The sequence below is a fragment of the Cnephaeus nilssonii genome (genome assembly GCF_951640355.1).
Source record: "Cnephaeus nilssonii genome assembly, chromosome: 13".
NCBI lineage: Eukaryota > Metazoa > Chordata > Mammalia > Chiroptera > Vespertilionidae > Cnephaeus > Cnephaeus nilssonii.
Window position 1 is genome coordinate 1,876,993 of NC_137084.1, and position 22,724 is coordinate 1,899,716.

Below are 22,724 nucleotides of genomic sequence, written 5' to 3' on the forward strand. Positions count from 1 at the left end.
GGCAAAGTCGGGGCTCCGAGGACTGTCGTGCAGAATCTTGGCACCTAGACTTGGACTCTGCTCCAACTCACGGGCCCAGCCCCCTGCCCGCACATTCAGGGCCCGGCCCCGGAGAGGCGGGCCCTCACCGTGACCTACGTCCGAGGCCCGTTCATCCTTCCACCCCAGGCCCGATCCTTGCCCTGTGGGCGGCAGAGAAGGCCGCACCTGGACCTCCGCCCCTCCCCGCTGCGACTCCGCACAAGAGAGCGGCACGGGCCCCACGCGAGTCCAGCGCGCTCACCCCCCGCAACCCGGAGCCGCCCAAGCCCCGCCCCTCGACAGGGCCCCGCCCCCAGGGCCCCGCCCGCTAGGCTTGGGCCGCCCAGGCCGGATCACGCCCCCATCGCGGGTCTGGACCGGGCAGTGAGGCCTCGCCCCGCTAGGCCCACCCCGCCTCCCGCCGGAGTGCGTGCCTCCTTCCCGGTGACAGGCCCGTGACAGTCCGCTGTGGCCCCGTGGTCGGTCGGTCACTCCCGCAGCCCGACCACCCGAGGGCCAATCAGACTGCGGTCTGCCCGGGGCCCGCCCTTACCGGCGCCGGCCTCGGTCGGGCCGCCCGTGGACGCGGTCACGCTGCTCAGGCGTCACGCGCTCGCGAGGCGGGTGGGAGACGCCGGGAGGGGAGCGCTCAGGGGCGGGGAGAGGGCGGCGGCCGGGCTCGGGGGCGGGGCAGGCGACGCGGGCGGACGTCGGCGCGTCCCGAGGACGTCAGAGCGTCCGACGCTCCTCTGCGCGTGCGCACCTGCCCTGCTCCCGGGGCACGCTGGGAGTCTGGGCGCGGCGGCGCTGCGCCTGCGCGGGGGGCGTTTCCGTGGCTGCACCTTGCGTGGTCCTGGTGCGTGCCTCCCGGAACCCCCGGGGCGGTGGCCCCCAGCCCGCCCGACCAACCAAGGCCGGTTTAGCCAGAGTTTCTCCCCCACGTCGGTAATCCTCGGCCTTATTCCCGAAGGAGCCCGCCCCCAGCACGGACAACCCTGGCCGAGGGCTGGCCCGGCCCGGGGCCGTGGGCGTGGCCATGTGCCCGCTGGGGACCCCGGTCCCGTTGGGTCACCTGAGAACCTGGGGGGCGCTGGGTCGGCAACTCCGGCGGGGGAGAGAAGACGTCATTGGGACAGCCCGTCGGGGGGCCGCGGGTCCCGGATGGCACAAGGACTGGAGACGTGGAAACACGGGGCCCACACTTGGCGTTACTGGGCGGGCACCAGCCAGAGCGCCCACGCCGGTGTGGAGACGCGCGGGGGCGGGGAGAGCTGGTGGACTTGTGCAGCTTTGCAGGACCGCAGGTCAGCGGTGCCTTGGGAGCACCTTAGGCCCAGGCAGGCCCCCCTCTAGGATGGCGTGGAGGTAAGAAATGCCCAAGCCTGCAGGGACTTCTGTGCACCTATTAGAGCCAAGCTGACGGGCTTCGCCTGGGAGCAGCATCTCTGCGGGTTGAGAAAACGCTCCGAAAACGGCAGCTTTGCGGCTTCTGTTGCGAGTTAGAATACAAGGAGGAGGCGCGGGGGGCGCGGTCACATGGAATCCATGGGTGGTAGATGAAGGGGGCGCTAGAAAGCAAAAGTGGGGGGAATCTCTGAGATTGGAGGAACAAACACACAACATGGGCTGCGGGTTCAAGTCAAAGTGTCCACTGGGCGGCTCCTTCCCGAGACTCCGGGGGAGAATCTGCTTCTGGACCCGCCCAGCCCCGGGGCGCCTTCCTCCCGTTCAGAGTGCAACCACTGCCGCATCCTCCTCGCCTGGGACCCCAGGTAACCCAGGACAGCCCCCCCTGGGGTCCCCGTGAGCCACAGAGAGTAACTGCTGACAGGCTTGGGGATGAGGCCATGGCCACCTCTGCCACCATTCCTAACATCCGGGTTTTACTGGACAACGCGCTGTGTGTTAGAAGGGCCGGAGCCCATGCCCAGGTGTCGGGGATGGGCATCCCAGGTTTTCCATCTTCCTGCCTCTGTCCGGTTTCCTCCAAGAGCACATCCTGCTCCTGGCACAAAAGCCATGTTGAAGTTCAAGTTGACAATTTGCACCTGCCGCGGGGCCGCTTCGGGGACGGGGCCTGTGCCTGGCGGCTGCCCAGCCTAGTCCTGGGCTCCGCAGACCCCCTTGCTACACAGCAAGGACGGGCCGGCCGAAGACTCTCCCAGGCCGAGGGCGCTACCCCTGATCCCTCCACAGAACAGACCACCCGACACCAGTCCTCCCAACCCCCAGGCTTGTGAACGGCTTCCCAGCCAGCCACCTGGCTGCTGCCGCCTGGCGGACCCGCCTCACCCCGCCCGCTGCTCCAGCACCCCATCCTCCAGCCCCCCCCTTTATTTTTTAAATGATAAGAATGTTTATTGAGGAAGTTACAGAGGTAGCAGAAGTGGGCCAGCGCGCGGCCTAGGCTCAGAAAACACGTTGTAGAGGAAGGGGGCCTTGGAGCGGAGGAGAGAAGGCGGAGGCACCGCCTGGAGGGAAGAAGTGGGGGAGGCAGGCTGGGCTCCGTGAGCAGAGCTGGGGGAAGGAAGGGGCCGGGGCTCCCCTTTATTCGCACTGTCCTCAGTCTAAACACGATCGGTTTACTTCTGAATTTCACGTCTCTCCGGACTTGGGGCTCCACCAGCACCGGCCGGGAGCTTGCCCCTGCGTCGCTCACCCAGTGGCCCGGGAACGGGCGGGCACACAGTAGGTGTTCAGTGTTCACTGAACGGCTGACTGAACGGCCGACTGAACGCATGGCTGCCTGAGTGATGAGAACACAGTGCATGAGTCAGGAGGGGTCACTTGATAGCGACGTCAGCCGGGGACACACGCCAGCTGCGGGCGCCCGCGGCGGTGGCCTGCTCAGGCGGCGTGCCCGCGAGTGTTTCAAACCCTGTCTGTGTCGGTGATGGTGATGCAGCTTAGAAATCCCACTGTCCGCCCGGGCCGCTCCGGTCAGGAATCGTTTTTTCTTAGATGTCAGTGTGTGGAGCTACCGTGAAAACATTCAAACCTGTAAAGCAAAGAGTTTTTGTGAGTTTATTTGAGCCAAACTGTTGACAGTTGCTGGGAAGCAGTATCTCAAGGATTGGGAGAATGCTGCAGAGAATGGCGGGTTTTTTCCCATCTGTTTTTATACATTGCAATCAAAGGAGGGCACGTGGGTGGGTGACACGAAATCCATTGGTGATAGGTTAGGGAGGCGGGAGAAAGCAAAGCGGGGGGGACCCCTGGGATTGGATAAAAAGTGAAATGATGGACACATGCTTAGGTGGGTGCAGGATAGTTAATAGTCAACAATGAACATGATAACAAGGAAGGAATCTGGTATCTGTCCTCGCCCAGCACATTAGGTTGTGCCCCCAGGGGTCCGGAGAAGGGGAGTTACAAGTTACCCAGACATTTCAGGACGGATTTGTTATCGTAGATGCCAAAAGACAGACGGGCTCAGTTCAGGTAAAGGTTGACCTTGTCCGGGAAGATGCCGGCCTAGGAGGTGACTGCCCACCATCACTGCCTTTAAAGTGTCATTTCAGACCATCCCGGGGTCGCTTTAGGCCTCCCCTGAGCTGCCAGCGTAGTGGGGCCCTTTGGTCCGCAGGGGGCGTGTTGTAAAGGAACGTTTTCCTGCTGCTGGGCCTTCAGGTGGTTTCCAGGGTTGGAAGCCACCAAAGGCTGCGAACACAGCTGCCTCCCAGGCGCGCAGTCTCTCTGACTGGTGGGCCGACCGGGAGGTGCGCGTGTTCTCCCATCGCATCGCGTCCACAAACACCCCGGTCACTTCCTCTTGGCCAGTGCTCAGAGGCTCAGGTGTTTTGTTTGGGCTCCAGGGAAACCAGCTGCTGCGAGAGGGCGGAGGGGACCGGGCCGCGGCCTCCAGGGGCCAGCCCGCCCCTCCCTGCGCCCCCGCCCCCGCCCCCGCCCGGCGTTGGCGGGTCCCCTGACCCGGTTCTGGCAGACAGAGCCCAAAGGCCAGGCGGGGGCCACAAGGTGGGGGGCGGGGGGGCGAGAGAACTGGCGCGGACCGGTCTCAGGGGCCATCCCCGCTCAGGCCCCGCCCCTGCCCCCGCCTTTATCCCCGGTCCCAGCCGGAAGCAGCTGGTAGAGTCTGAGCAGGCACCGGCGGCGCCAGGTGAGGTCGGGGGTTGGGGGGACAAGGTGAGGTCTGGGGCTGAGGGTTCCCGGCCGGCGGGTTGCGGGGGACATTCCGCGGCGCCCCGGCGGGGCGGGCGCACTCGGGTGGTTCCCGCGGGCGTTTCCTGCGGCCCGAAAAGGGCGCAGCCGGACCCGGATGCGCAACCACGCGCCGGCGGACCGCGGCCTGTCCTGGAAGGACCGTGCGGGAAGCCCCCGCGCTGCAGAGGGGGCGCCGGCTCATGGGCCCCCCACCCCCTGGATGCAGGCGGAGCCCAGGCCGCCCGGCGCAGGTCCTCCGCGGCCTCTGCGCGCGGGGAACCAGATGGAGCGGCTCGGCCCGGACCGGCCTGGGGCTCTCGGAGCTGCCCGGATGGGGGCGGATGCGCTTGTGCCGGGCTAGATTGGGGGTCTTCACTGGGGCATCTCGTGGGGGGGGGGGGGATGTCACACGTTTTCATGGGGTTTTCAAAGGCCCAACGGCGGGATGCCCCAATGTCTCGTAAGCCCCCCCGGGGGGGGGGCGCTCTGCGATGGATGTCCTCTCCGGTCCTGTCCTTAACCTCAGACCCTCTGGGTGGGTGGAGCCCCCATGTCTGGCGCCTGGGAGAGCAGTGGGGTCAGGTGGTCCCCTAGGCAGGGAGGGGTCAGCATGGTGCTCCGGCCTCTGCCTCCGGCAGGGGCGGGAGGGTGGCTTCTGAGTCAGTGTCTGGTGACCACACCCTGGCCCCCAGGGTGGGTGGGTTCCCTCTTGCTCACGTGCTCTGGGCGGTGGGCAGACTCGGCTCCTCTGTGTGACAGCAGTGTGACACCGCCAGTCCGCCGCCCTCGGCCCAGTTTCATCAGGCCCGTGTGTGGGGACCTGCGTGTCACTCCTGCTGCCCTGCCCCCTGACTGGGCCCGGATCCAGCCGGGATGGGAGGGGCAGCCCCTCAGCAAGGCCGGGCAGTGCCAGGCTCCATGCAAACACCAGCGGAGGCTTCTCAGGAACCGGGGGTTTCGAGTGAGGCTGAGTTCTCAGGAAGCCTGGGGTTTCGGGGAGCCAGGACCTCGCATGGGCTGAGTCATCCTGTTTGGCAGGGCATTCTAACGGCCAGTTCAATCACATCATTTCCCGGGCTTTCCATTGCTCTGGAACGAACCCGGATCCCTGCCCTGCCCACCTCACCAGGCCGCAGGCTGGTCCAGGCTGCAGCTGGTCCCTGGGAGGTTTTAGGCCCTGTGATCTGCTCCCAGAGGCCTCGCGCCCCGCAGCCCGCCTGGTGACCTGGCTCCCGTGGGCTCACCCAGGTGGCGGAGGGTGTACCCCGGCCTGCCCAGAGCCCGGCCCTCCGAGGGGATCAGAGCAGTGCCAGTGTGAGGTCCGCACCCACCTGCATGTCCCTCTGGGCACTCGTGGCCGGTGCCGGCAGAGCTGCTACAGGACTGCGGGCTCCTGTCCCTCCCGCCCAGCTGCCTCGGGTGAGGCCTAGCTGCCCGCATCCTGGGGAGGGGCCGCTGGCTTTGGGGTGCTCTTAGAGGGGAGAGCTGGCCGAGCCGGCAGGCAGGGAGGGTTTCCACAGCACGGCATGGATTGCCGGTCCTGTGCCCCCCAACCCCGTCCTCCGCTGGGGTCCCCCTGCTGTGTCCAGGCCCACAGGCCACCCTCTCAAACCGTCCTTGCCCTTGCCGGGGCAAATGAGGGGTGGCAAGCCCACGCCCCACCCTCTCCCAGGCAGGAGGTGCCCAAAAGGCGGGTGCAGAGGCCGCGAGGGGAATGCAGGCTCTGGCCGCCCATGACCCCAGGCTCTGTGGCCACGGGCTTTGCCAGGGGAGCCAGTGGGTGCAGCCTCCCTCTGCCCTCCCCCATTTTCACTCCTGGCGACGGGTGTAGGTGCCGAAGAAAGGAAACAGCACTGGCCAAGGGAGAGGCCTGCGAGCTGAGAGAATCTGGCTACAATGTCCCCCCCCCCTGCTTCCCCCAGAGCACACTCGCCTCTCACCATGAGTCTCGACCTCCACTACCAGCAGCTGAGCGACGCCCGGTGGACGGAGCTCCTGCCTCTCATGCAGCAGTACCAGGTGGTCAGGTACTGGCCAGGTCCCGGGGGGTGGCCGCTGCGCCCCGAGGGCCTGGTGTGCCTCCTTATTGGGGCACAGTGGAAACTGATGTTCACACGGGGTGAAATGTTCTTGTAATTTCCCCCAAACATTTAAAAATGTAAATCCATTCCTGGCTCAAGCCAGTGGGCGGGACTTGGCACGGAGGCTCTGAAGGCGTGGGCGGAGCAGCTGGCCGGGGTCTCTGCGGCCCCTTCCTCCGGGCAGCCCCTCGGCTGGCCACATGGAGGTGCTGCCCGCCCCGCCCGCTGTCGGGTTCCGAGCCCAGCAGCTCCTTGGGCCGCACAAGAGGGCAGGTGCCTGCTGGGTGTCTCTAACTAGTTTAAATAGATTTCGGTTCCAGAGGGTTATGAAGATGGTTTTGGGGCGCCCATTGCCCTTTGCCCCGCTTCCCCTGAAGTCAGCGCCCAGGGCCTGGGGCTCTGGTCAAATGTGGAGCCAGCACAGCCGCCTCGACTCTGACGTCACGGCTTTCCCCCTGGCCCTCCGTCCGGTCAGTGCAGGATCCCGTGTGACACACAGAAATGAGGAGGCGGAGTCCTGCTGGCGGGTCGTGGTGTGGATGTGTGGTCGCGATGGCATCACGTGGTCACCCGGTCACTGCCCGCCTGTTCAGGGGGTGTCTGCCAGTTGTCCCCGGAGCCACTGTTTCTCCCGTGGTCGTCGATAAGCAGCTGGGCGACGTGCCGGGCACTGCTCGCATCCTGCTTCTGCGCAGTTTTGCCTCCGGACGTTGGCATCCCTCGGAGGACTGTGCCAGGATGTCACTGCCTTCAGTTCCCTGTACATTGTCGGTCCCCGCCCCCCCCTCCCCCCCGGCTATCGGCGTCCTGGTCCTGGTCCTGCTGCTGGTCTCAGGGCCGTCTTCTGCTCAGGTCTCCCCCTGGCTGTGCCCTCTGGGCGCTCGCTTCCTGGGAGGTGAGAGCAGCTTGGCACGCTGGCCACGCCCACGAGCCACAGCACCCAACACATCCACGTGCCTGCCAATGTCTTCCACCCACACGTCCCGAGACGACCCACTCTTTCTGTTCCATTTAAAACGTCGAGGTGTGACTCCCTTATTCCTGGCCCACTCACGGGCCATGAGCTGCTGCATGGCATGACCACGCGTGTCCCGCCCGCAGGCTGGTCGACTGTGGCGTCACGGAGGGGCGCTGCAAGGACGTGAGCTCCGCGCTCCGGGACAACCCCGCCCTGACCGAGCTCAGCCTCTCCTCCAACGAGCTGGGCGATGCCGGCACTCACCTGGTGCTCCAGGGCCTGCAGCCCACCTGCAAGATCCAGAAGCTCAGGTGAGCCCGTGTGGCCGCAGCCGCACGCCCTGGGCCCGGGGCTCCCCCTGCTCCTGAGGGAGGTGCACAGCGACCCATCCTGCTCCCGAAGGAGGCGCATCTCAGGCCTCTCTCCCCGCTCCCAGCTCCCCCTCCTGCCCTGGGCCTGGCCACACTTCCCCTGTGATGGGCGTGGCCTCCCTGTGATGGGCGTGGCCTCCCTGTGATGGACATGCGCTCCCACAGCCTCCAGAACTGCAACCTGACGGAGGCCGGCTGCGGCGCCCTGTCCAGCGTGCTGCGCTCCCTGCCCTCCCTTCGCGAGCTGGACCTCAGCTACAACCAGCTGCGGGACGCGGGCCTGCAGCTGCTCTGCGAGGGGCTCCTGGACCCCCAGTGCCACATCGAGAGGCTGCAGTGAGTGTGCCCCTGCCGGTCCCTGATGCCTGCTCCCTGCCGGGGTCACTCGGCTTCGCCCACGTTGGTGCAGGGAGGTGTGAGGAGGGGCTCTCGGCACATGTTCCTCCCGTGACTGTGGGGCTGTGACCCTCTCACAGGAGCTGGCAGCTGGCCGGTGGCCCCGCACTGGGCTGTGTGGCGGGCGGCGTGGCACTGTGACCCCGCAGATGGGCTCAGCGATGGGGGGAGGCTGGGCGTCTTGCTCCGGGTCCAGGACTCCTGAGCTTGGGTACCTGTGCCGGTGGGTGGTCTCCAGGAGGGTCACTCCCCCCTCATCCCCCCCGGCAGCCCTCCGTGTCCGCGGCCGGGGCCCAGGAGGGAGGAGATTTCCTGGGGGAGGGCTGACCGCCCACCTGTCCCCAGGGTGGAGTACAGCAACCTGACGGCCGCCAGCTGCGAGGCCCTGGCCTCGGTGCTCAGGGCCAAGCGGGAGTTGAAGGAGCTGGGGGTGAGCAACAATGACATCGGCGAGGCTGGTGCCCGGATGCTGTGCCGGGGCCTGGCCGACTCCACCTGCCCGCTGGAGTCACTCAGGTAGGCGCTGGGCTGGGGAGGGAAGCGGGCGGGGGTGGCGTCTGCAGCTGCCACAGCGCTTCCTGTGCCCCAGGCTGGAGGGCTGCGGCCTCACCACGGCCAACTGTGCGGACCTGTGCGGCATCGTGGCCGCCAAGGCCTCGCTGAGCGAGCTGCAGCTGGGCAACAACAAGCTGGGGGACGCGGGCATCGCGGAGCTGTGCCCCGGGCTGCTGAGCCCCGGCTCCAGGCTCAAGACCCTGTGGTGAGTTGGGGCCTGGGCAGAGGGCCGTGGGGTCCAGGGTAGCTCTGCACAGGCGTGTCCCCGCCTGCCCGCCCTCCCCCGAGGCTGTGGATGCCCCTGGTGGCCCTGCTGTGACGGTCCCCTGCCCCTGCAGGCTCTGGGAGTGTGACATCACGGCCAGTGGCTGCAAGGACCTGTGCCGGGTGCTCAGAGCCAAGGAGAGCCTGAAGGAGCTCAGCGTAGCCGGCAACGAGGTGGGGGACGAGGGCGTGCGGCTGCTGTGCGAGAGCCTGCAGGAGCCCAGCTGCCAGCTGGAGTCCCTGTGGTGAGTGCCCCGCCCCGGGGACGGGCCTGTGCAGGGAGAAGACGCCGGAGGGCCCTCTTGAGGCCACCCGCAGGCCAGGTGGCCCTGGAGGAGGGGGTGGCCTGGTGGGGACACTGCGGGGGCTGAGGACCAGGACCTGCTGCCGCCCGAGGGGGAGAGGCAGGCATGGCGGGCCTTGGAGGTGGGAAGGCGCGGAGATGCTCTGGGCGGGATCTGGGAGCCCCCGGGGTGCCCGAGGGCCTGGGCTGCAGTCCTCCGTGTCCCCAGGATGAAGTCCTGCAGCCTCACGGCCGCCTGCTGCCCGCACGTCAGTGCGATGCTGGCCCGGAACCGGAGCCTCCAGGAGCTGCAGCTGAGCAACAACAAGCTGGGCGACGCGGGCATGGAGGTGCTGTGCCAGGGCCTGGACCAGCCGGGCGCCACCCTGCGGATGCTCTCGTGAGCGAGCGTCGTGTGTGTGTGGGGCGGGGGGCGGAGAGGGGGGCCAGCACGCCGGTCGGGCCCATCATCCATCGTGGCCCAGTCCTCCCTCACAGAGGAGCCCCCGGGTCCTGCTTGGTCCGTGCGGGGCTCTGGGTGCTCACAGCGTCAGGCCTTGGGGGGCTGCTCCTTTCCGCCGGGCGCGCTCAGGAACCCCGTCAGGCCCCGGGGCCCACCCTTTTCCTTCGCTTTGCCTTCTGCCTCTTTCCTTTTCTGTCCCTCACAAGTGTCGTCTTAGCCTGAGGGTATGCCTTGGTCCTGACCTCTGCCCTCCTGTCCGCCCAGGCTGGGGGACTGCGAGGTGACGGACCAGGGCTGCGTTAGCCTGGCCGCCCTCCTGCTGGCCAACCACAGCCTGCTCGAGCTGGACCTGAGCAACAACTGCATGAGCGAGGTGGGCATCCTGAAGCTGGTGGAGAGCGCCCAGCAGCCCAGCTGCCCCCTGGAGAAACTGGTGTAAGTGATGGGCGGACGGGGGTCCAGGGCTGCTGGCTCAGCCAGACCAGGGAGGACACAGGTGGGGGTCCCCTGGCTGTGCCCCGGCCCACACGCTCCCTGCCCCTGCACAGCCTGTACGACATCTACTGGAGGGAGGAGACGGACAACCTCCTGCGGGCCGTGGAGGAGAAGAAGCCGGGCCTGAAGATCATCTGCTGAGCCGGCCCCGTCCGGCGCCCCCGTCCGAGGGGCTGGCCAGCTCTGGGGCTCTCACTCCGGTGCCTTAGCGTTCCCTGAAGAGAAATGCTCAAACCAGCTCTGCACACACGCTGGACGTTTACAACTATTAAAGCGTTTTGGGTAGAAGGTCCTGTGCTTCCCGTGGGTCCGAGGTTCTGCATCACAGGTGATGCTTGCATGAACGCGGCCTTGCTGCCCAGAGACCACCCCGATGTGGCAGCTAAAACACGTGCGCGTCTTGCAGGCCTGGCCAGGTGTGCCCCAGGGGACCTGCTCCCTGCGGCCCTGGCCGCCGCCCCGCAGCCCCTTCCTCGGCCTGAGAGGACAGGAAGCCAGGTCCTGCCCACACGGGGCACCAGAATGTGCCTCAGGCCTGGCTCACCTGTGGCCGGAGGCCTCCACACTGCTGGACCCAGCGCGCTCTCCTGACGCCCCTCACCTGCCAGCACAGGGTGACCTGCCCCGACGGGCACAGTCAGGAGGCACTCTGGCCGCAGCAGCTGAGTCGGTACCTGCAGTTGGTACAGGAGAGCCTGGGGCTGCCCAGAGGCCCAGCCAGGACAAGGGGAGCTCAGCCACCACCCACGGGGACGGCACAGAGCGAGGAGGGAGGCTGGGACCTAGAGGCGTGACCAGGGACACAGCACCATTGCACCTGCCGTGGCGCGGCTCAGCCTCGGGAACGCGCACTGGGGGTGGAGCTGGGGACCCGGCACTGAGCGGGTCTAGCTCAGGACAAGAGCAGAGCCTGCCAATCCCGGACACTTCTGAAGTGAGGGCAGCCCGTGGCCACGCGGGCTCCACGAGCAACAGGGCGCTCGCCGGGACAGGTTCAGGGGAGGGGCAGCTGGGGGCCCACGTGCTCCACAGCCTTCTCATTACCTCTCGGTCTGAAACTCCCCGAAAGGAGTTGACAATCAAACAGCTAAGGACACCACCCTCCCCAGCAGGTGGGACTCAGAAACTCAGTACTTTTCAGGGCAGATGCACTCAGCCCCCCAGCCAGGGTCCACCACCCCCACACCCCACCCAGAACCAGCTCCCAGGCCGTCCCCCCATGCAGGCCCCGCCAGGGGCACAGACACGGCAGAGGGGTGGCCCCTGGGCTCAGCCTGGCAGCCCTGCCACTGGACTCCTGCCTCTCTGGGTGACGACCCCAGGGAGGGGGCATGGGGTCAGTGAGGACACGAGCTTCAGACCATCGCCATTTATTTGTTCTGTCTGCTCGTGGAGATGACCAACTTGGGGCCAGAGACCCAGGACCCCTCCTTCCAACCTTGGGCCCAGCCCGCCCCCCCATGCCCTCTGCGTCAGCTGGGCAGGAGGAAGGCTCCGAGGAAACGGCTCAGGGCTGCAGCTCGGATCTGCCCGTCTCGGCCATCTCAGGAGCTGGTGGACCCCTCAGGAACACGTGGGGCGCGGGGCGGAGGGGCTGGCGGGGATCGGGGCCCGGCCCGCTAGGCGCCAGGGCTCGATGTGGCCCAGAGGCTGCCCAGGGCGCGCCCCAGCCACACTGTCACGAGAAGCCAGGCGCCCAGAGCCCGGGGAGTGCACACGTGTGCACGCAAGCCACACGCACACCAGCCCTGTGGGAGGGGCCTCCATGCCCCTCCAGAGCCTCGCTGTTGCTGGGGGAGGGGGAGGCCTGTCGGAGGCTCCTGACGGGAATCCGAGGAGGAGGGGACACAACCTGTGTCCTGGCGGGTGTGGGGAGCAGGGCAGTTCAGAGCCGGTGCCCCTCCCCCTCCCTCTCAGCCTCCAGGGGCCCTGGGGGGTTGTCGGGCCCAGACCGCTGCCTGTCCACGTGGCCACCAGCGTTGCCCTGGTCACCGCCGCTCTGCCGCTTCTGCCGCCGGGTCTCCTTGTACCGCAGGGTGATGTCCCTGGGGCGGTAGGGCGGGTCACTCGGCCTGCAGGGGCCCCAGGGCCTGCCCTGCACGGCTGAGCGGGGCAACAGCGCCACCCAGGACCCGACCCGCTGCACCCGCCCCGGACGGGCCTCACCGCAGGAAGAAGCGCCAGACGGTCCAGGTGAGCACGAGCACGGAGCCGAGCGTCCAGCACTGGGCGATGTAGAAGGGCAGGGACAGCGTGAGCGTCTGCGGGTCGTACTTGACCACGATGAGCAGCTCCGTGGCCGTGATGGCGGCCACCAGCCAGGCCTGCTGGCCCAGCTTCTTGTGCGGCTTCCTGCAGGGGAGGCACGCGGCTGAGGGGCCCGGACCGCCCACGTGGGCACAGGCCCTGCCCGCCCCGCCCCGCCCCGCCCGCGGCTCACGGGTCGTCCATGAAGTCGTAGATCTCCCGCATGGCCACGCCGCCCACGTTCACGAAGAAGACCAGCCGCAGCAGGACCAGGGAGTGCTCCGGGGGCAGCCACAGCACGAACTTCAGGTAGAACGTGTTCAGCTCTGCCAACAAGAACTGGGGGACAGAGGAGTGTGGGCGGCGAGCCGAGCCCAGCGGGCCGTGCGCGGGAGGCGGCCGGCCTTACCACCAGGATGATGCCGCACACGGCCAGCCAGCGGCGCAGGCTGGAGGCGGGCTTCCACTCGAAGCGGACCCAGCTGTAGGGCGTGAACTGGAAAGCGATCCTCTTCATCTTGCCCCTGGAGCGGGGGGGGGGGGGGGGGGGGGCTCAGCAGGTTTCTAGTCCCGTGCCCTCCACCCCAAGACACCCATGATGGACAGGAGCGGAGACCCCACTCCCCAGCCCCGGCCTCCAGGTCTTTTCCTGGACTGTTTCTTTAAATTCAAAATAAAAAGGCAGAGCCTGCGACCACGCCCTGAGGAGGGCGGCCTCAGAGCAGGGCGGCCGTGGCCAGACAGCACGGGCTGACGCCCTGCCCTGGGAGGGCCTTCGAGGTTCCCGCGGGCAGCCCAGGAGGCAAAACCCTCGTCCGCCCCGTCTGTCCGCCCCCTCCCGAGCCGCGTCGGATGGCACAGGGCCTGGCCCTCAGGGCCCCTCCAGGCCCCCCCCCCCATGCCCAGGCCCTGCAGCGCCACTCGGCAGACGCACTTGTAGGTCGGGATGTTCCAGAGGCCCTGCCACTTGTACGTCTTCAGGGACAGCCACTTGAGGGTCTTCATGCCGCAGTAGATGCCCAGCCCATTGCAGATCAGCACGTCCATGATCCACTGGAGGCGGGAGGCAGCCCCGTGGACCCTGTAGCTCCTCCGGCCTCCCCGAGCCCCCTCCCCCTCCCTCACAGGGTGGGCGGGCCGGGGTGCGGGACACGAGGCCTGAGGCCAGGCCAGGGCGGAAGCCCCCATCACCGGCACCTACGTGGTCCCACCAGCACTCGCTGAAGTTGGGCAGCTGGTGCTCCAGGCTGTACTCCAGGAACTCGAACATCACGCTCACGATCGTGCACGTCCACCAGTCGCGGATCATCAGGGTCTGCGGGCCGGGGCGAGGGCACGCCCGCTGTGTCAGCCCCTCCCGCCGCCGCCGCTCACTCGGGAGCAGGGCAGGCACAGGGCGGGGCCAGGGTCTTCCCCTTTATTCTCAGGCCCCCACACCACATGCCACGGACGGGCGCCCGGCGGTCCTGCGCTGTGGCCCCGGCCGATGCTCATCAGAGTCCGACCCATGACCAGCCAAGGCCAGACCACAGGGCGGGTGGCGAACAGGACATGCCAGCCGACCACGAGCGCCTCACCTTCAGGTACCAGCCAATGAAGTGCGCGGGCACGAAGCCATCCAGCTTGTCCTGTGGGTGAGACGCAGGCCTCATACACTCCCCACCCTGTGCCCCCCCAGCCCTGCCCGGACGGGTCCTGTGACGTCCGCACAGCCCGAGGCCGCCCGCCCCCGTGCACCCCCAGGGCCCCTTGAACAGCGCCTGCCAGGCCCCAGGGATGATCTGGGGTCTCACACACGTGCGCTGAGGCGTGTGTGGACACACCCTAACCCTGAGGACACAGGGTGCCCTCCAACGGGGACCGCCCCACCATGCGTGACGGGGCAGCTCTGGGGACGGCTCCGCCCTGCCCGGCACCGCGCCCTCTGGGCCGCCCGTCCTCACCCAGACGTTGTGGAAGGGGTCTGCCTCGTTGTCTGCGTCGTAGATGAGGCAGTTCCCCCCATAGTCCCTCTCTGGCAGCGGGACCCCCAGCCTGGGGTCAACGTACTTCAGGAACTGGCGGCCGTCCTGCACCGTCTGCAAGGCCAGCATCCGCGTGAGTGGCCGGCGCCCCGCCCGGCAGACACCCCAGCCGCCCAGGCGGATGGGTTTGCGGCGCGCAGACGACGCTTCTGTTGACCACACGCCGTCCCCCTTCTCGGGGCTGAGCAGACTGGCGAGTCCCAAGCTCCAGGTGACGCTCCGCCCCCCACAGGACCATGCCATGTGGAGTCACGGGTGTGCCTTCCGTGGGAGGGACGGGGTGGCCCTAGCACTGGGGTCTCAGCCCTCCTGCCCCACGGCTGAACCCTCCTATCCCACGGCTGAGCCCTCCTGCCCCACGGCCGAGCCCCCCTGCCCCACGGCCGAGCCCCCCTGCCCCACGGCCGAGCCCCCCTGCCCCACGGCCGAGCCCCCCTGCCCCACGGCCGAGCCCTCCTGCCCCACGGCCGAGCCCTCCTGCCCCACGGCCGAGCCCTCCTGCCCCTCGGCCGAGCCCTCCTGTCCCACGGCCGAGCCCTCCTGCCCCACGGCCGAGCCCTCCTGCCCCACGGCCGAGCCCTCCTGTCCCACGGCCGAGCCCTCCTGCCCCACGGCCGAGCCCTCCTGCCCCTCGGCCGAGCCCTCCTGTCCCACGGCCGAGCCCTCCTGCCCCACGGCCGAGCCCTCCTGCCCCACGGCCGAGCCCTCCTGCCCCTCGGCCGAGCCCTCCTGTCCCACGGCCGAGCCCTCCTGCCCCACGGCCGAGCCCTCCTGCCCCACGGCCGAGCCCTCCTGTCCCACGGCCGAGCCCTCCTGTCCCACGGCCGAGCCCTCCTGCCTCACGGCCGAGCCCTCCTGTCCCACGGCCGAGCCCTCCTGTCCCACGGCCGAGCCCTCCTGCCCCACGGCCGAGCCCTCCTGCCCCACGGCCGAGCCCTCCTGCCCCACGGCCGAGCCCTCCTGCCCCACGGCCGAGCCCTCCTGCCCCACGGCCGAGCCCTCCTGCCCCACGGCCGAGCCCTCCTGCCCCACGGCCGAGCCCTCCTGCCCCACGGCCGAGGCCTCCTGCCCCACGGCCGAGCCCTCCTGTCCCACGGCCGAGCCCTCCTGTCCCACGGCCGAGCCCTCCTGTCCCACGGCCGAGCCCTCCTGTCCCACGGCCGAGCCCTCCTGCCCCGCGGCCGAGCCCTCCTGCCCCGCGGCTGAGCCCTCCTGCCCCGCGGCTGAGCCCTCCTGTCCCGCGGCTGAGCCCTCCTGTCCCGCGGCTGAGCCCTCCTGCCCCTCGGCTGAGCCCTCCTGCCCCACGGCTGAGCCCTCCTGCCCCTCGGCTGAGCCCTCCTGCCCCTCGGCTGAGCCCTCCTGTCCCACGGCTGAGCCCTCCTGCCCCGCGGCTGAGCCCTCCTGTCCCGCGGCTGAGCCCTCCTGCCCCACGGCTGAGCCCTCCTGCCCCTCGGCTGAGCCCTCCTGCCCCACGGCTGAGCCCTCCTGCCCCTCAGCTGAGCCCTCCTGCCCCACGGCCGAGCCCTCCTGTCCCACGGCTGAGCCCTCCTGCCCCTCAGCTGAGCCCTCCTGCCCCACGGCCGAGCCCTCCTGTCCCACGGCTGAGCCCTCCTGCCCCTCGGCTGAGCCCTCCTGCCCCACGGCCGAGCCCTCCTGTCCCACGGCTGAGCCCTCCTGCCCCTCAGCTGAGCCCTCCTGTCCCACGGCTGAGCCCTCCTGCCCCTCAGCTGAGCCCTCCTGCCCCACGGCCGAGCCCTCCTGCCCCACGGCTGAGCCCTCCTGCCCCTCAGCTGAGCCCTCCTGCCCCACGGCCGAGCCCTCCTGTCCCACGGCTGAGCCCTCCTGCCCCTCAGCTGAGCCCTCCTGTCCCACGGCTGAGCCCTCCTGTCCCACGGCTGAGCCCTCCTGCCCCTCAGCTGAGCCCTCCTGTCCCACGGCTGAGCCCTCCTGTCCCACGGCTGAGCCCTCCTGCCCCGCGGCGAGGCCCGGGCTCTCTGGAAGCGCCCCTCAGACAGGGGTGTGCGGCAGAGCGGAGGTCACCGTGCGCTCTGTGACCAGGGCTCTGAGGGTGGGCAGGACCGAGTCCTGAGCCAGCGGCAGCAGCAGGGGCAGATCCTGGACGCTCAGCCCTGCAGCGTGAACACCGCAGGGATGTAGAGTCATCGGAGGACGGGCCACCGCGGCACAGACCGTGAGCCCGCTCCGCCAAGGCCAGCGAGGCCCGGGCCCTCATGTGACAGGGCTCCCGTGACGGACGCAGGGAAGGAGGGAGCGAGTGACAGTGCTTATTCACAGACACGAGTGTGGCTCCGACACCCCTGGGCCTCGGCCCCAGACCTCCCTCCAGGGAAGGACGGGCTCCGCGAGAGGCCGGGTCCGGCGGGCAGGAACGCCAGGCGGGGCCTGCGGGGCCTTCTGGCGCCAGAGAGAAGGGACGTGCTCAGAAGGACAGACGAAACCAAGTAACACGCCCGGACCCACAAAGCCGGGGGTGAGGCGCGCAGGAACCACGCGAGTGAGCCCCCCACGGCCCAAGCCATTGGGCAATGAAGTCAGTCAAGTGCTGGGTCCGACCCAGAGCACACAGCCCCCCTGGCAGCGCTGACACACTCGCCGGGCGCGGACCGCGGCAGAGGCACGTCTCCGCCCAGGGGTGCTGCGGGCACGAGGCGCTGGGCGCAGCCACACCCTCCGCGCCCCAGGGAGGGAACCCGACCAGTGATGTTGGCCGCTCGCACCTTGACCTGTCAGCTCGCGAGGAAAACACCAGATAAACCCCAGGTGACCCTGACACCACACCAGACACCCACACCGGTGAGCACGGGCGCAGGGCCCTCAGCACAGCGAAGGAGCACAGCCGGGGCTGCTCACCGCGCCCGGGGGGGGGGGGGGCGTCTCCGAAACGCTAGTTGGCTCGAAATAAGAAAGCAAGTTGATGTCGTACAGACATCACGCCGTAGAGGGAACACCCACACGCTCACCTCATTTGACGAACCCCAACACGCTTTCAGGAGAGAGACACTCACTTCCTGTGGGAGCGGGGGCTGCCTCCGCCTGCAGGGCACCAGGGAGCCCCCGCTGCGGCACTCGGAGGGACGGCAGGAGGCTCTCCCCTAAAGCAGGCCGCCGCTGCCCACCTCCCCGGCTGGTGCGGCGGGGCCTGGCTGGGCAGCGTGACGGCGAGAGGGGAGGCGGCACCGGCCAGAGAGGAGGGCCCAGGGCCGCCCTGTGCAGGCGGCGCGACCCGTGTCCACAGGACGCCCAGAAACCAGCCCAAACTGCGGCAAAGCCCTGTCACAACGAGCCAGTTCAGCAGTCGCCAGCCACGAGCTCCACGCACAAAAACGAGCCGTTTCTAGAGAACGCTGACGAGCAGAGCAGCATGGAACTGAGGGCCCCCCACCCCCACCCCAATGCCAGGAGGCGGAACCACGAGGCAGTGCCAGCGCCGTTCCCTGAGCACAAGACGGAGGCCCTGTGCTCCCGGTGGAAGGCGCCCCTGCCCGGCCGCACCCCAGGGGCCGTCAGCACCCCACCCGCAGCCGCCGCCGGAAACGGGGACCCTGAAAGGCACCTGCAACCGCAAGAGACCTCGTGGGGTCAAACCGCCTGGAAAAGCAGGAGCAAGCACTTCCCAGTTCCACTTCCCTCTGAAGGGACGCGCGACTCCAAGCCCGGCCAACGGCCTCCTCTGATCACTGTCTCAGCCCCCAGGGGCCTGAGGAGGTGTGACCGCGAGTGCTCGGTGGGGTCCTGGGACAGAACACCGGTTGAGAGGGCGGGGACCCTAACGGAGAAGCAGCTACTGAGCAGGGCGGCTTCTGGTGGCGACCGAGGCTGCAACCACAGACAAGGGCCCAGCAGCATTCCGCACCGCCGGTCCCACTGTGCTCACGCACAGCGACGGGGGTTAGCACTCCCGGGCCTGCCGTCTGCCCGGAGGAGGAGACGTACCGTGACCACAACCCCGCCAAGGCAGTAACAGCACGGGCGCTAGAGGCAGCAGATGCTGACCCAACATCCACACCCTCCCCTGACCGCCCGCAGGACGCGCCGCGCGGGGAGAAGCACACGGAGCCACAGCTGGTCAGGCACCAAACAGAACCCAGGGAGCACCGCGGGGCCGCCTGACCACGGAGAGCACCAGGTCCCGGGACAGACGTGCTTCGGTCCCAGCGCTGGTCCTGCCCAGAGCCGAGTTCCTGCCCCTCAAAGCCAGGGCGGCCCACGCAGCACCCCTGCACCCCGAGGCCCAGGCGGAGCTCCACGCTCAGAACACAGCTTCTGCTGAAAGGCGACGTTCCAAGGTCCCTCACAGCTTCCACTCACTTTAAAAAAAAGTTTTTATTGATTTTAGAGAGAAAGGAAGGGAGAGAGATAGAAATATCAATGATGAGAGACAATCATCGATCGGCTGCCTCCTGCACGCCCCCTATTGGGGATCAAGCCCACAACCTGGGAATGTGCCCTGACTGGGAATGGAACCGTGACCTCCTGGTTCACAGATCGACACCCAACCACTGAGCCCCACCGGCCGGGCCTCTGCTCACTTTTGTTGGGGTTCAGCCTTGCTTCTGTGGACCTGGAGGACTCCCTGTGCTTAACCAGGCAAATTTCACGACCAGAACCTGGCAGCCCTAAGGGCCAGAGGCCTCCCAGGCAGACTGCACTTCAGGGACAAGCCTTTGACCGAGCCCTGGGCCTCCTGCCTGCAGTGTTCCTGAGGCGGAGCAGACCTTATAACAGCTCCTGGATCCTCTCCACCAACAGGCTGAGACCAGCACCATCCAATCCAAGCTGCACAGCCACACCTCATTTGCATTATACTGACCAATCAGAGCAGCTCCATTACAACCAATCAGAAGGTAGGAAGCTGGCCAATCAGACTGTGTAAATCTGGATTCCTCATTTGCGCAGAAATGGGCCAATGGGGAAGCAGGGCAGGAAGGAACTTGCTCTGCAGAGAGACAGCCTCTCCTTTGCCTGCAGGAGGCACTGGCCCTTCGGTTCCCGGTTTGCAAGCCGTCCACCTGAATGAAGTCCCCCCTTTCCACACCTCAGCCGGACTTCCGTTGACAGCGCGAGGGGCTGCGGTGCAAACCCGTCACCGCCGTCTTCCCTGGGCCACGCCATCACCTAAATCCCGGCGGGCGCCCACCACGAGGAGCGGCTCACCTGGAAGAGGATGAAGATGAGGAACAGCTCGTAGACCACGCTGACACACAGCCAGAACCTCCAGTACGCTGCAAGACAGAGCACAGTGTCAGCGAGCCCGGCCCACCGTCTGGACACACCGTCAGTTCTGGCCCCTCTCCGTCTAGCAGGTTCCTTAAAGCAAGACCCGACTCAGATGCGAGCACGTTTCTCTCCAAAGCTTTTCCTCGTTCTCCCATTCCCGTCCTCACTGCAGCGCAGAGGGCCGCCCTGCGCTCACCAGCCGTGCTTCTGGCTCAGCGCCCCCCGGGCCGCAGGCAGGGGCTGGGGGACACCTTCGATCATGTTCAGAAAATCTTTTTTTCTTCGTGTTTTTATTGATTTCAGAGAGGAAGGGAGAGGGAGAGGAGGACAGAAACATCCATGATGAGAGAATCACTGGTTGGCTGCCTCCTGCACGCCCCTCACCAGCTATTGAGCCCAAAACCTGGGCATGTGCCCTGACCAGGAATCAAACTGTGACCTCCTGGTTCACAGGTCAATGCTCAACCACTGAGCCACACTAGCAGGGCTATCAAGAAACTCTTTTAGTCCTGGCCCGTTTGGCTCAGTGGATAGAGCGTTGGCCTGGGGACTGAAGGGTCCCAGGTTCGATTCCAATCAAGGGCACATGCCCGGGTTGTGGGCTCGACCCCCCAGTGTGGGGCGTGCAGGAGGCAGCTGATCCATGACTCTCTCTCCTCATTGATGTTTCTCTCTCTCCCTCTCCCTTCCTCTCTGACATCAATAAAAATATTTTTAAAAACCTCTTGTAACTCCAGTACGCTGTAACCACAGTGAGCGTAAGACTGTTTTCTGCAGGGAGGATCAGCTCCCTCTGGAGTGCTGGCGATGAACACATTAACGCAGGCTCCGATGCCAAACTGGCCCGAGTCCCGGGGAGAACCTAGCGTGGCCACCGTGACACCGGCCGGAGGGCCTGTCTCTGTCTCCGGCGGCATCGGGAGCGGGGCCCTGTGGTGACTGTTAGGGTGGACTTGTGAGGAGAGTAGATCTTAAATGTTCTCGTCACCAAAACACGGCATCACTGTGTGTGTGTGTGTGGTGTGTATGGTATGTGTGTGGGTGTGTGTGTGGGGTGTGTGGGTGTGTGTGTGGTGTGTGTGGTGTGTGGGTGTGTGTGGTGTGTGTGTGTGGTGTGTGTGTGTGTGTGTGTGTGGTGTGTATGGTATGTGTGTGTGGTGTGTGTGTGTGTGTGTGTGTGTGTGTGTGTGGTGTGTGTGTGTGTGTGTGTGGTGTGTGTGGGTGGGTGTGGTGTGTGTGTGTGGGGTGTGTGTGTGTGTGGGGGGGTGTGGGGGTGTGTGTGGGGTGTGTGTGTGGGGGGTGTGTGTGTGTGTGTGGGGTGTGTGTGGGGTGTGTGGGGTGTGTGTGTGTGTGGTGTGTGGGTGTGTGTGTGTGGTGTGTGTGTGTGTGTGTGTGTGGGGGGTGTGGGTGTGTGTGTGGGGTGTGTGGGGTGTGTGTGTGTGTGTGGGGGTGTGTGTGTGTGGGGTGTGTGGGGTGTGTGGGGTGTGGGTGTGTGTGTGGGTGTGTGTGTGGGGTGTGTGTGTGTGTGTGGTGTGTGTGTGTGTGTGTGGTGTGTGGGTGTGTGTGTGTGGTGTGTGTGTGTGTGTGTGTGGGGGGGGTGTGGGTGTGTGTGTGGGGTGTGTGGGGTGTGTGTGTGTGTGGTGTGTGGGTGTGTGTGTGTGGTGTGTGTGTGTGTGTGTGTGTGGGGGGTGTGGGTGTGTGTGTGGGGTGTGTGGGGTGTGTGTGTGTGTGTGGGGGTGTGTGTGTGTGGGGTGTGTGGGGTGTGTGGGGTGTGGGTGTGTGTGTGGGTGTGTGTGTGGGGTGTGTGTGTGTGTGTGGTGTGTGTGTGTGTGTGTGGTGTGTGGGGTGTGTGTGTGGTGTGTATGGTATGTGTGTGTGGTGTGTGTGGGGTGTGTGTGTGTGTGGGGGGGGTGTGGGGGTGTGTGTGTGATGTGTGGGGGGGTGTGTGGTGTGTATGGTATGTGTGTGTGGGGTGTGGGGGTGTGTGTGTGGTGTGTGTGGGGTGTGTGGTGTGTATGGTATGTGTGTGTGGGGGTGTGTGGGGTGTGTGTGTGTGTGTGTGTGTGTGGGGGGTGTGTGTGTGTGTGTGTGTGGTGTGTGGGTGTGTGGGTGTGGTGTGTATGGTATGTGTGTGGGGGTGTGTGTGTGGTGTGTGGGGTGGGGGTGTGTGTCCTGCATGTGCTACACCAGAACACAGCAGGCTGTGCCTCAGCCAGGCTCCTCTCTCCCCCGCTGCCTGGCACCCCCAGCAGGAAGGTCGGCTTTTCGCTGCGGGAGGAGGTCACGGGAGGGCGTCTAAAACTTGCCTTCAAGAACCTCGGTAACCCTGTGTAATAAAAGCTCCAGGGCTCTCCTTTCCTTTGCAGATGATGCAAACCCCCAGCCGACTCTTAAGAACGAGTTCCCGGGGACTAGAAAGGTGGCTCACAAGCTTCTTGGACTCCGGGCAGGAGAGGGGCTGGCCGGTGGTTCTGGGACGTCTCCAGCCCCCCGCCCTGTGCAGCGTGCCCCCAGTTAGGACGGGTGGGGAGTGGGGAGGTGCCAGGGCCTGAGGTGCCGGGTGGGGAGTGAGAGCTCTGCCGTGCCAGGCGGTGCGCCCCCAGAGTGTGTTGGGCCGCCGAGCCTGCGGGGCCTGCGCGTCCTGCGCTGGAGGAGCGGCCGGGAGGGCCGGGCTGGGCAGCAGGAGGTGAGGTGGGAGCGGGTCAGTTCCTTCTGAGATGACTGCTTGTGGTCCTGTCTCACTTGTCTGTGTCACAGCTGTCACCCTCCCCTCCCCTGCCACGTGAAGACCGGCGGCCCGCAGAAAGCAGTGCGGGTGCTTTAGGGCAGTGGTCGGCAAGCTGCGGCTCGCGAGCCACATTTGGCCCCTTGAGTTTTTAGCAAAGGCCAGCTTAGGAGTACCCTAATTAAGTTAATAACAATGTACCTACCTATATAGTTTAAGTTTAAAAAATGTGGCTCTCAAGAGAAATTTCAATCGTTGTCCGGTTGATATTTGGCTCTGCTGACTAATGAGTTTGCCGACCACTGGTCTGGGGCGTCGGCTGAGCCCTGGGCCTGGGCAGGAGCAGCCGAGGTGACAGGTGCGTTCTTGCGCTCACAGTGGCAAAAGCTTGGAAAATTCTCCCTGGTCCAAGGGCTGCGATAGCAGTTACTGGGCTGATGGT

The 22,724-nt window shown here is 66.7% G+C and overlaps 2 protein-coding genes across 3 annotated transcripts in view; one reads left to right on the top strand and one right to left on the bottom strand.

Moving 5' to 3' along the window:
- The first annotated feature begins 903 nt into the window (after window positions 1-903).
- On the top strand, window positions 904-10,336 carry RNH1 (ribonuclease/angiogenin inhibitor 1). Of its 2 annotated transcripts, none has more exons than XM_079788075.1 (10): window positions 904-1,386; window positions 6,105-6,209; window positions 7,365-7,532; window positions 7,758-7,928; window positions 8,334-8,504; window positions 8,578-8,748; window positions 8,882-9,052; window positions 9,320-9,490; window positions 9,818-9,988; window positions 10,102-10,336. In XM_079788075.1, the coding sequence occupies exons 1-10, from the start codon at window positions 1,058-1,060 to the stop codon at window positions 10,187-10,189; spliced, it is 1,716 nt and encodes a 571-aa protein (XP_079644201.1). In that variant the 5' UTR covers window positions 904-1,057; the 3' UTR covers window positions 10,190-10,336. The 2 variants fall into 2 exon arrangements, with proteins under 2 accessions (XP_079644201.1, XP_079644202.1); XM_079788076.1 differs by lacking the exon at window positions 904-1,386 and adding an exon at window positions 3,998-4,138.
- Window positions 10,337-10,483: 147 nt separating this feature from the next.
- Window positions 10,484-22,724, bottom strand: part of PTDSS2 (phosphatidylserine synthase 2) — a 28,689-nt gene continuing 16,448 nt past the window's right edge. Inside the window, exons 4-12 of the mRNA XM_079788077.1 lie at window positions 19,495-19,562; window positions 14,239-14,373; window positions 13,873-13,923; window positions 13,497-13,610; window positions 13,230-13,348; window positions 12,705-12,819; window positions 12,489-12,634; window positions 12,215-12,400; window positions 10,484-12,093 (exon numbers count right to left, since the gene is read on the bottom strand). Of these exons, the coding sequence (XP_079644203.1) occupies window positions 11,934-12,093; window positions 12,215-12,400; window positions 12,489-12,634; window positions 12,705-12,819; window positions 13,230-13,348; window positions 13,497-13,610; window positions 13,873-13,923; window positions 14,239-14,373; window positions 19,495-19,562 (1,094 nt within the window). The 3' untranslated portion in view covers window positions 10,484-11,933. The remainder of the gene's footprint in view (window positions 12,094-12,214; window positions 12,401-12,488; window positions 12,635-12,704; window positions 12,820-13,229; window positions 13,349-13,496; window positions 13,611-13,872; window positions 13,924-14,238; window positions 14,374-19,494; window positions 19,563-22,724) is intronic.

What these genes read in the sequence shown, in the direction of transcription:
- RNH1 (XM_079788075.1), top strand. Translation starts at nt 1,058, where the DNA reads ATGTGCCCGCTGGGGACCCCGGTCCCGTTGGGTCACCTGAGAACCTGG. An exon ending in TGCAAGATCCAGAAGCTCAG is followed by an intron (nt 7,533 to 7,757) that starts GTGAGCCCGTGT and finishes GCGCTCCCACAG; the next exon opens with CCTCCAGAACTGCAACCTGA. An exon ending in TGCCCGCTGGAGTCACTCAG is followed by an intron (nt 8,505 to 8,577) that starts GTAGGCGCTGGG and finishes CCTGTGCCCCAG; the next exon opens with GCTGGAGGGCTGCGGCCTCA.